Source organism: Solanum pennellii, chromosome 9 (genome assembly GCF_001406875.1).
Source record: "Solanum pennellii chromosome 9, SPENNV200".
Lineage (NCBI taxonomy): Eukaryota > Viridiplantae > Streptophyta > Magnoliopsida > Solanales > Solanaceae > Solanum > Solanum pennellii.
The window spans coordinates 77,810,257-77,823,229 of record NC_028645.1 but is presented as its reverse complement, the minus strand read 5'-3'; the positions used below and the strand labels follow the sequence as shown (position 1 = coordinate 77,823,229).

Here is a 12,973-nt window from a genome sequence, read left to right as displayed (position 1 = left end):
TTATAGAAAGGAACTTGTACATAATTAATATTTGTAAATTAGCCCTTAGTGAATAGTATAAATATAAGAACTTTTATTTTTTAGTGGCATCAAGCAAAAACAAGTAATCTTACAAGCAATATACAAGTTCTTAGAAATTCATGAAAAAAAGCTTATTTTGTTATAAAGTATTTGTATTATAGTGAATGTCTATCATGTGGAGTCCTTTTTAGGATATGGTTAAAGAGTCCTCCTACTTGGGGACCAAGTTAGATTTCTCCTATAAATAGAGTGCTACTCTTCATTGTAAATTAATTCATCAAGAGAAATAACAAGTCTTCTCTTATTTTCTCTCTAGTTTCTTCTTCTTATTCTATAGTTTTATAACACGTTCTATAGTTTTATAACACGTTATCAGCACGAGACTCTAATTTCTCAAAAGTGAAGGTTAGATTTGAAGAATTAATAAAGGTATTATTCATTCTTTTGTTTTTAATTTTAATGGCCAATCTTACAAAACTAGAGTTCACTGCCCTTCAAAGTTCGGGCAGGAACTACCTCTCATGGGTGTTGGATGCTGAAATCCACCTTGATGCAATGGGTCTTGGAGACACCATAAAAGAAGAAAATAAGGCATCAAATCAAAACTGTGCACGAGCAATGATATTCTTGCGTCATCATCTTGACGAGATTCTGAAAATCGAATATCTGACAGTTAAGGATCCACTTGTTTTGTGGAAAAACCTAAAAGAAAGATTTGACCACTTGAAGATGGTCATACATCCAAAGGCACGATATGATTGGATGCATCTAAGGCTACAAGACTTTAAGTCTATACATGAGTATAATTCTGCCATGTTCAGAATCACTTCTCAATTGAAATTATGTGGAGAAACGGTTAGTGAGATTGATATGATGGAAAAGACATTCTCCACTTTCCATGCCTCGAATGTGCTCTTGCAGCAACAATATCGAGAGAAAGGTTTCAAAAAGTATTCTGAACTAATTTCTCATCTTCTTGTGGCCGAGCAAAATAATGATTTATTATTGAAAAATCATGAGAATCGACCTACTGGATCTGAACCACTTCCTGAAGTGAATGAGGCGTACGCCCACCATGCTAGGCGTGGAAAAGGTCGCGGTCCTAATCGTGGACGTGGACGTGGTCGTGGACGTGGACGTGGTCGTGATTATGGTCAAGAACGTAATTCTAATCTTGGCATTAATCATTCATCAAATAAAAAGGAAAAAAGAAAGGATGAGAAACGTGAAGCAACTAGGGAAGGTTGTTTTCGATGTGGTGGAAGAGGTCATTATGCACGTGATTGTCGTACTCCCAAACACTTGGTTGAGCTTTATCAAGAATCACTAAAGAAGAAAGAGAAAAATCCTGAGGCAAATTTTATCTCTGAAAATCAAGTTGACATCACGCACTTGGATATAGCAGATTTCTTCGCACATCCTGAAGGAAAAATAGATCACTTAATTGGTGATGGTTCTGTGAACATGGAAGAGTGATATTTTTTTTTTGTAGTATTTATTAATAAATTTCATGTAATGATAGTTGTTTGCATGAATATTAGTATTTTAAATTAGTTTAGTCGTTCATTAGCTTGTTCCTTAATTCTTAATAAAATAATATATATTTTTCATTGTTTTATTTATATGATTCTAATATGATAGAGTTAGTCAAATACTAAACTTTATCACGTGTTTGTATTATATTAGGTCTTTAACTTGATCTAATGTTAAAAACATGCAGTCTGTTATTAACTAGGATTAAATAATGATTTTATTTTATTTTCCAAACAACTCGTTTTTGACTTAGAGGAAACAATAAATTAAGGCTCAATTTCTAATATTTAATCATTAATTTATTCCTTTGAATATATTGTACCCTTTTGACAACACTAATATTTAATATATATTTATTTTGTGTATGTCATTTCATGTGAAGATATGGATAATTCTAAGAACATATTATCGAAATATGAAGATATTTGTTTGATTGATTCTGGTACAACACATACGATATTCAAAAATAAGAAATATTTTTCTCATTTAAGTATGGGAAAAATAAATGTTACTACAATTTTTGGTAGTACTAATATGATTGAGGGCTTTGGAAGAGCCATTGTAATTTTGCCCAAGGGAACTAAACTCATCATTAATAATGCTATGTTTTCTCCAAAATCTAAGAGAAACTTGTTGAGTTTTAAAGATATCCGTGAAAATGGTTATCATATCCAATCAATGGATGAAATAAATCTTGAATATCTTGGTATCACCAAGTATGTCTCTGGGCAGACATGTGTTATAGAAAAGTTCCATGCTTTATCTTCTGGCTTGTATTGGACAAAAATTAGTGCAATTGAGGCACATTTTATAGTAAATAAGAAGTTTACTGATTCCAATACATTTGTACTTTGGCATGATCGTCTAGGACATCCTGGGTCAATAATGATGAGACGAATTATAGAAAATTCGAATGGACATCCACTAAAAGACCTAAAAGTTCTTTTAAATGGTGAATTTTCTTGTACTGCTTGTTATCAAGGCAAGTTAATTGTGAGACCATCACCAATGAAAGTTAAGATTGAGTCCCCTGCGTTCTTGGAACGTATACATGGGGATATTTGTGGACCTATTCACCCACCTAGTGGGTCATTTAGATATTTTATGGTTCTAATAGATGCTTCTTCTAGATGGTCTCATGTGTGCCTATTGTCATCTCGTAACTTGGCATTTGCAAAATTATTGGCACAAATAATAAGGTTAAGGGCACACTTTCCTGATAATCAGATTAAGTCCATTCGTCTTGATAATGCTGCAGAGTTTTCATCCCAATCATTTAATGATTATTGTTTAGCAATTGGGATAAGAGTTGAACACTCCGTTGCTCATGTTCATACTCAGAATGGTCTCGCTGAGTCATTAATTAAACGTTTGCAATTAATAGCAAGACCATTGCTTATGAAAACTAAGTTGCCCACTTCTGTGTGGGGACATGCAATTTTGCATGCTGCAACACTTATTCGTCTCAGACCGACAAGTTATCATAAGGTTTCTCCATTGCAATTGGTTATGGGTCAAGAACCTAATATATCCCATCTAAGAATTTTTGGAAGTGCTGTACATGTGCCTGTGGCACCACCAAACCGCACTAAGATGGGCTCTCAAAGAAGGTTAGGAATATATGTTGGGTTTGAGTCACCCTCCATTATTCGCTATCTTGAACCATTGACTGGAGACATGTTTACTGCTAGATTTGCAGATTGTCGGTTTGATGAGACAGTTTTCCCAAAATTAGGGGGAGAGAATAGTGAAATAAAACGAGAAATTTTGTGGAAAAATTTATCATTGTCTCATCTTGATCCATATTCTTCTACTTGCGAACAAGAAGTACAAAAGATTATTCATCTGCAGAAAATTGCAAATCAAATGCCAGACGCATTTACAGATTTGAAAAGGATTACTAAATCACATATTCCTGCAGAGAATGTCCCAATTCGAATTGATGTCCCTAAAGGACCATCCACTAGTGTCATAGCTAATGAGTCAAAAACACACCTAAAGCGTGGTAGACCATTGGGGTCTAAGGATCAAAATCCTAGAAAAAGAAAGATTAAATGTCAAGATGACACTATGAAAGAATCTCATATGGAAGTTCAAAATTTGAATAAGTCTGATATTCATGAAAGAATCAATGAACTTGAAACTCAAGGAAATAATGAACTATCCATAAATTTAAGAGATGTTGAAACTAATATGAATCGATCAGAAATAGTGGTTGATTATGTCTTTGCATATAATGTTGCAACAAATATCATGCAAGATAATGAGGATCATGAACCTCAATCTGTTATAGAATGTCGACAACGAAATGATTGGCCAAAATGGCAAGAAGCAATTCAATCAGAGTTGAATTCACTTGCCAAGCGTGAAGTTTTTGGACCTATAGTTCAAACACCTAATGGTATTAAACCTGTTGGTTACAAATGGATTTTTGTGCGAAAAAGAAATGAGAAAAATGAAATACAAAGGTATAAAGCACGCCTTGTGGCACAAGGATTTTCTCAAAGGCCTGGCGTCGACTATGAAGAGACATACTCACCCGTTATGGATGCAATAACATTGCGTTATCTCATTAGTTTCACAGTCCATGAGCAACTTGAAATGCATTTGATGGATGTGGTTACAGCCTACCTTTATGGATCACTTGATAATGAGATATACATGAAAATTCCTGAAGGATTTGCGATGCCTAAATCGTGTAATTTAAAATCTCGAGAAATGTATTCAATTAAATTGCAAAGATCATTATATGGTTTGAAGCAATCTGGGCGCATGTGGTATAACCGTCTTAGTGAGTATTTAATTAAGGAAGGTTATACAAATGATGCAATTTGTCCATGTGTCTTTATAAAGAAAACAATATCGGAATTTGTTGTACTTGCTATTTATGTTGATGACATAAATCTTATTGGAACTCCAATAGAGCTTCAAAAGGCAATTGATTATTTAAAGAATGAATTTGAGATGAAAGATCTGGGAAGGACAAAATTATGTCTTGGTTTGCAAATTGAGCATTTGACAAATGGTATTTTTGTTCATCAATCTGCCTACACAGAAAAAGTGTTGAAAAGATTCTGTATGGATGAAGCGCATCCATTAAGTACTCCGATGGTTGTTCGTTTACTTGATGTGAATAAGGATCGATTCCGACCTCAAGAAAAGGATGAAGAAATTCTTGGTTCTGAAGTACCATATCTTAGTGCAATTGGTGCACTAATGTATCTTGCTAATACTACGAGACCTGATATAGCTTTTGCTGTTAACTTGTTAGCAAGGTATAGTTCTGCTCCTACTAGGAGACATTGGAATGGGATCAAACACATTTTGCGATATCTTAAAGGACAACTGATATGGGCTTATTTTATTCTGTTAATTGTAGCCCAAATCTTGTTGGTTATACTGATGCAGGATATTTATCTGATCCACACAAAGCTCGATCCCAAACAGGCTATGTGTTTATATGTGGGGTGACTGCCATATCTTGGAGATCTACAAAGCAGTCCATCGTAGACACTTCATCTAATCATGCTGAAATAATAGCTATTCATGAAGCAAGTAGAGAATGTGTGTGGTTAAGGTCTATGATACATCTCATTCGAGAGAAATGTCGTTTGAAATGTGATAAAGTACCCACCACTTTATTTGAAGATAATGCAGCATGCATAGCACAACTTAAGGGAGGATTCATAAAAGGATATAGAACAAAGCACATTTCACCGAAGCTTTTCTATACACATGAACTTCAAAAGAATGGTGATATAAATGTGCAACAGATTCGTTCAAGTGACAATGTGGCTGATCTATTCACCAAGTCTCTACCAACTGCAACTTTCAAGAAGATGGTGCACAAGCTTGGAATGCGAAGATTCAAGTCTCTGGATTGATGTTCTCATTAGGGGGAGTGAATACGCGCTGTACTCTTTTTCCCTTACGATGTTTTGTCCCACCGGATTTTCTTTGTAAGGTTTTAATGAGGCAGCCTAGATGCGTAGTAATAGATATGTGTACTCTTTTCCTTTACTAGAGTTTTTCTTTTCTTAAAGTTTTTTTTAGTAAGGTTTTTGACGAGGCACATCATCTATGAATTAGACATTCAGGGGGAGTGTTATAAAGTATTTGTATTATAGTGAATGTCTATCATGTGGAGTCCTTTTTAGGATATGGTTAAAGAGTCCTCCTACTTGGGGACCAAGTTAGATTTCTCCTATAAATAGAGTGCTCCTCTTCATTGTAAATTAATTCATCAAGAGAAATAACAAGTCTTCTCTTCTTTTCTCTCTAGTTTCTTCTTCTTATTCTATAGTTTTATAACATATTTAAACTTATAAGATCGTAAAAAAATTATGAGTAAGTTGTCAAGTCTCACAATGCTTAATTGGAGTCTAAGTCCGTGACAGTAGACCAAAAATAGTTTTTCCATGGTTGTATTTGATTATTCCTTCTATCCCATATTGACGCTTGATTTTCATCATTGTGAGTTTAAGGCCATTTGACTTGTATGATAGTTTATATAATGATATTTTTATCCTAACAATATTAAAATTTTATAGGCACTTTTTTTTGTCTAATTTACTAAATTAACCTCAAATAATTAAGAATATTAAGCTTTTATTAATTAGATTATGATAAATCCTTTGAAAAAGGGTTTACCTATATGTCTCTCAACTTTTAATTCATCGAAAAAAAGTTAGAATGTTATTCTTCATAACAAGAAAGTTATAACTTAACTAAATTTAATTATCATATAAAAAGTATAAAAAAATATTATAAAAAGATTTTTGATTTTGCCTAAGTATCAAAGAGAAATATTATGTTCGTTGTCAAGCCATATCTACTTAATTTTTTTTTTTTGGCCTAGTGATTTTTGTGGCAGTTAGGTAATCTGACTTTTTTATTAAAAAAAATATTAGCTAGCATAATTATACTATTTCATAGTAAAGTTGAATGAATGACTTTTTATTACAAAAATAATTCCAATACATTCATTATTTAAGTGCATAAGAATTCTACATCATCTTTATTAAATCAGTTGCGTGTATTTACACATCATTAGTCATTCGTTATAGCAAATAGATTTAAGTAAATAACGCTTTATATCTATAGTTTATCTAATTACACTTTATGACTATAATTTAGTTTGCTATGGAGCTTTAGATTTGTATATCTTCATTTTTAATTATTAAATCTATACATATTTTTAATAAATGGATACTTTAGATACGATAACAAAAAATTTACAGAATCCCATAATTCACGCTTATTGTTTTTTAATAGAATGTTTTGTCCAAAATGAGTTATACACAATACTAACACCAATATGTATACAAATTAATTACTATATACAAGTATATGCATATGCATATGTATAAATATAAAAATACTTGTATAAAATATAGAACTATTTGTATTTGTATATAATTATAGATGTATATGTATATGAATATTGACTTAAATATACAAATGTATAAATATACCTCAATATAGTTACGTATTTATGGAATTAATTCAAATTTTTGTATGTGTATAAATTATAACTAATAAATATACAAATTGTTATATAGATTGAGGATTTATACGAATACATGTGGTTCTTTAGATCTGTCGAGATCTAGAGAACTACTTCTTGTTTTCTACTTCAACTATATTAATGTCGCTTAGCATTATTAATAACTTGCTGCAATGTCATTGGTGATAGAATATATGCCTTCACTTAACAGAATAATGGACCAGGTCCCTTACTACACTGATGAGTATAAACAGAAAGTTAAATGCAGTTAAAATCAACACAATGATTTTACGTGGAAACCTCCTTGCTTAAGGGAGTAAAACCACGACCTGTCTCACAGGATTTTCAATCGTTTTCACTAATCTTCAAAAGCAAAAGTAAAACACGATTACAACAAATGTGAGAAGAAGTTTTTAATCTCACGTTTAAGCAATAGTCTCTATTGCTTAACAAGCCTAAGTAGAAACCAATCTACCCACTAAGCTATCCCACTTGGACAACCTAGAATTTTAACACTACCCACTGATTCCTTTATAGTTTCAGGAATTGTTTACAATGTAAGACCAAGAGAATATATTATTAAACAACTACACTTAAATGCTCCAGAGATTTCTACTGTTGTTTGAATAATTCTGCCTTTTGTTTGCTGATAGCCTTTGCAAGTGTTCTTGAAGAATTCTTTGTCAAGTTGCAAAAACTACACAAGATGTTTAGGAAAGTGCCTTTTATATGGACAAGTCACTTTCCTTAAACTCTTTGCCATTGGTTGGAGAAGTCTCACTTTCTGACGCCATCGGGAAGTGTGCACCTACTTTCTGTACCNAGCAGTCAACTGGCTCGTCACATTGAGAGTCTGGTACCTTTACAAGGTCCCTGGGTTTGTTTCATCTTTAACACTCAAGTAAGCAACCTGGTACCTTTACAAGGTCCCTAAGTTTGTCAAATCATCAAAACTGCAAATAACATTTTTCCCCTTTTTGATGATGACAAACAACAGTATCAGATCCACTCCAACTTTGTTCCCCCTTACTATATTCCCCCTCACTTTGTTCCCCCTCACTGTATTCCCCCACACGTATAACCATTTAGCTACTTACCAGTTTTACTTCCCTCTTTTGGCATCATAAAAAAGATATGCAGTAAACCAATGATGTCAACAGCAATACTGAATAAGATCAAAGCTATAAAGCAATCAATCAGGAAGGGAAAAGCATTCACAAAAGATTTTAATCAGAACAACAGAGGAATAAGTTAACCAGCAATCCATAATAACATTTAATACATTAAAATTAATCTGATAATCCAAAAACACAAAGATAAGCCACAAAAAGAAAGACACAAGGGAGGGTTTTAACAGGCTAGGAAGAGGGAGGTGGATGAGACAGGGACTGGATGATAAGAGTGAGTCGGGCATTGGCAGCATCATTATCTCTAATTGCCTTCTCCTGTAAGGCAGTGATCTTAGCCTTCAACTCTGCATTCTCTCTCTCCAGAGCTTGTACCACGGAAGAACCAGGTCCCTCATTCTGTGCAGTAAGTAGTTCTGCTTTGAGTATGGCAATTTCGGCCTCTTTACCACTCAAACGCACAGTGATCTCCTCAACCTCATGCTTAAGTTGATCCTGATCTTCGATGAGTTGAGCCATCTTGCTCTTGGGATTGCCTCTCCCTTCAATACACTCACACTCGACCAGGGTACTCTCTGAGATAGTCTGTTTAACCGTCACAACTTTTCCAACACTGAGAGGAATTTGAAAGTGCTTCAATACTTCTGTGAGAAAGTATCCGTATCCCATTCCATTAACACCTTTCCTCTCGATAACGGTTTTGTAGATATGCTCAAGCATAAGACCTGGGAGATTCAGGGCTTCGAAGCTACACAACATCTCCATCACAAACAAGTCAGCAGCAGTTGTTGAGGTCCTCTTTTCAGTGCGAGGAAGGAGAACTTTGTTGATGAACTCGAAGACCACCTGGTACTCGCTCTTCATGATCTTCTTATAAATCCCAGCAACCTTGGTTGTGGGTATCTTAGAAATCAAGGAAGCAAACTCATTAGAGCAAGTTCTTCCCAGCACAGACCGGGTCCCCTCTCTAGGCACCTTGAGAATTTTGCTCAACAAACCCTCATCTAGATGTACAGCAATGTCATTGACCCGTGTGAGGATATTCCCATCTTCTTTGAATTGAACATTATAATAGAATTCGCGCACTTCTTCTTCATAGAGAACTGGGGATTTTCTGTTGAACAAATGCAGCCATGATTGAATTTCTACCATATCATGAAGAGAGTTCATGCCGGGAAGATTGATTATTCCCATATCAAAGACTCTCCCAGCCAAGACTGCTTGCTTTCTCAGGCTGTCAACAACTTCCTGCATGTTGACACTCTCAACACTCCTATCTTGGGCACCAGGTCCCGGTGGTCTTTTCCTTTTTCCTACAGTACATTTCCTTTTGGACTTTGTTTTTTCAACCTTCTTCGAAACCTTTCCCTTTTTCTTCCCTGACCTTTTCTTCTTACTTTTCTTTTCAACTTCCTCAGCAGACAACTCAACAACATCAGACTCAGGCATTTTGAAGTTTGATACCTTGAAGGTTCTGGCACTTCTAATTGCAGCAGTAGAACGTGCACTGGCCTTCAAGGCATCGGCCATCAATTTTTGAGCAGCAGACCTAGTGGTAGGTCTTCTCCTAGGGGCCTCTTCTACAACCTTCTCTTTTCCTTTCCTAGACATTTCATTCTCTCTTCGCTCAACCTTCCACTTTAGGGGTTCCTCTTCACTTTCAGAATCAGAGGAGGAGGAAGTAGGATACTTTCCAATGTCAGGAGTTTTATCAAAAATGGGTTGAGTATTTCTTACCTCTTCCCTCTGCAACGCTTTAGTTTGCTCAGCCCTTGCTTCTTCCCGCATCATAGCCAAACTCTCAATAACCAATTCTTCACTTGCTGCCAAGATATTAGACTCAGATGCTTTATGCTTAGGCAGATCTTCTTCAAAAAGATTATCAGGCAGCATTTCTTGAAACGGACCAGGTCCAGTAGGCAAGCATGTGCTATTTAGATCTATGTTATAGAACGGATTGTCAGGTGTATCTTTATGAGAACTTGAAGGGGCATTGGATCTGGACTCCACAACAGAAGGTGAGTAGAAGGCAATGGGCTCTATTTCACTAAGAGCATTAAGCATTTGTTTGGTGGTAGAAGAAGGAGAAGACATTTTTTACTAGAAAGAGAACAAAAATTGACTTTTCGAGCAGAAAAAGGAAGAAGAAGGAACAAAGTTTGTCTTTTAACTTTTGCTTAATTCCCTTCTTGAAGCAAAAAGAAAGTTAAAGGACGGATGAGAATTTCGAAAAGAAGTAATGAGGGTTTTTAAAAAGATGTGAAAAGGTGCCAGGTCCGTGATTGGATGTGTCGCTTGAGAGATAAGCGATGGGACTTAACGGTCAGAATGATCGATGACTGACACGTGGCATTATCAACGGTCATAATTTTCAGCTTAAAATTAATGTATAAATGCTAACCTGGATAGGCACCAGGTACCATAACACAGTTACATCCTCATTCCCCAGTTGTTCTAGTGATCATCTGCTTTGTTAGTCCATTCCTTCCTGAAAGTATACCTACAAAAGGTACAAAAAGGATCTTTATCCAGGTATTAAATATTCACACAAAGGATATCTGCACTACAATTTTAGCCATCAACGGAATTTAACTGTTGGAAGCTAAGAACATCACTTAGAGATCAACATGCCCAACTTCAGCCGATTTCTCTCAAATTGATCTTTACTGAGAGCCTTGGTGAAGATGTCTGCGATTTGCTCCTCCATTGGACAATATGTAAGCACAATATTTCCCTTCTCAACATTGTCTCTCAAAAAGTGATGTCTAACATCAATATGCTTTGTTCTCTTATGGTGGACTGCATTCTTTCCCATACTAACAGCATTAGTATTGTCACACATAAGAGGAATTGCCTTGATGTGTATCCCAAAGTCTTCCAAGTGTTGCCTGATCCACAACAATTGTGAACAACAGGCTGCAGCAGCTACATATTCAGCTTCAGCAGTTGAAAGAGCCACGAAATTCTATTTCTTGGTTCCCCAAGAGATAAGTGATGATCCAAGGAAATGAGCCATTCCAGACGTACTCTTCCTGTGAACTTGATACCCAGCAAAATCAGCATCTGCAAAACCAACCAGATCAAAAGTGTCACCTGCAGGATAGAAGAGAACCAGGTCCCCTGACATATTGAAATCCCATTTGATGATTGCTTGATTTGTAAACCAAGGAAGAATGTCAGTTCACCCATCATGCTCATTTCAAATTCCTTTCCCATTAGTGATGAGAATTCTTCACACAGATGTTCTGAAGTAGTTCCAAAAATTATGTCATCCACATAAACTCGAATAATAAGCAATTCTTGTTCTCTTTTTAATATGAACAGAGTATTGTCTATCTTGCTTCTTTTGAAACCATTCTTCAACAGAAACTTTGATAGTCTTTCATACCATGCTCTTGGAGCCTGCTTCAGACCATACAAAGCCTTATTCAATCTGAACACATGATCTGGTAGCTCAGCATCTTCAAAACCAGGAGGTTGTTTGACAAATACTTCCTCTTTCAAGTCTCCATTCAGAAATGCACTTTTGACATCCATTTGATACAGCTTGAATCCCATGAATGCAGCAAAAGCTATTAAAATTCTAATAGCCTCCATCCGTTGCAACAGGTGCAAAAGTCTCATCATAATCTATTCCTTCTTCTTGATTGTATCCATGAACCACCAACCTTGATTTCTAGTGATCACTCCATTTTCATCTAGCTTGTTTCTGATCACCCATCTGGTTCGTATTACTGTTCTGCCTGCAGGTCGAGGAACCAGGTACCATACCTTGCTTCTTTCAAACTGATGAAGTTCTTCTTGCATAGAGTTGATCCAATCTGCATCACTTAATGCTTCTTTCACATTCTTGGGCTCAATAGATGATATGAATGCTGAAAATGCAACTAAATTTCTTGTTTTTGATCTAGTATGAATTCCAGAGTTCAAGGGAGAGATAAGATTATCAAGAGGATGTGATGAACTATGTTTCCATCCTGGTCTTGGAGCAGACTGGTCGAGCTGATCAGCATGTTCTTCTTCATCAAGAGTGTCATCATTTTCTGGAGAGTTTAAAGTACTCTGACTGGAATTCAGAGTAGTACCAGGTACCTCATCACACTTTTCAACTTCATCAGCCTCTTCAGGTAGACTATGATTTTGATCATAAAAGTCATTTTTCAATTGTTGTTCTGCATCAGCTTCACTTCCTTCAATTTTCTGTGAATTGAACAGCTTGATCACATCATCTTCATCATTTGATCCATTTCTTTTCAAGTTTCCATCTTCATAAAAAACAACATGAATGCTTTCTTCAATGCACTGAGTTCTTTTTTTGAATATTCTGTATGCTGTACTCGATGAAGAATATCCAACAAACACTCCTTCATCACTAGAATGTATTTATTGTCATTTCTGCTTTGAACCTTCAAAGGTCCACATAAGTCCATGTGCAACAGCTCCAGTATTCTTGATGAGATTACCTGCTTCTTTGGCTTAAAGGATGATCTGATTTGTTTTCCTTTGACACAAGCTTCACATTTTTTATTTTCAGCAAACTTCAACTTTGGCAGACCTCGGACCAGGTCCTTAGAAATCATTTAATTTCAACAAAGATGAGCTCAAATGCCCTAGCCTGCGATGCCAAAGATCATCATTTTCATTTTGAGCACTAAGACATGTCAGATCATCTCCATGAGACGTTTCTAAGTTGGCCACATACATGTTTATACTTTTGAAAGCAGTGAGAGTCACTTTCTTTGTAGTTAGACTAACCACAGTGCACTTCTCAGAAGTAAACTTGACT

The 12,973-nt window shown here is 35.5% G+C and overlaps 1 protein-coding gene across 1 annotated transcript; it reads left to right on the top strand.

Annotated features, from left to right (window-relative positions):
- The first annotated feature begins 398 nt into the window (after positions 1 to 398).
- On the top strand, positions 399 to 1,974 carry LOC107030432. The gene is made up of 2 exons (XM_027919597.1): positions 399 to 1,224; positions 1,810 to 1,974. Exons 1-2 carry the CDS (start codon positions 481 to 483, stop codon positions 1,822 to 1,824), a joined length of 759 nt encoding a protein of 252 aa, XP_027775398.1. The 5' UTR covers positions 399 to 480; the 3' UTR covers positions 1,825 to 1,974.
- Positions 1,975 to 12,973: the final 10,999 nt, after the last annotated feature.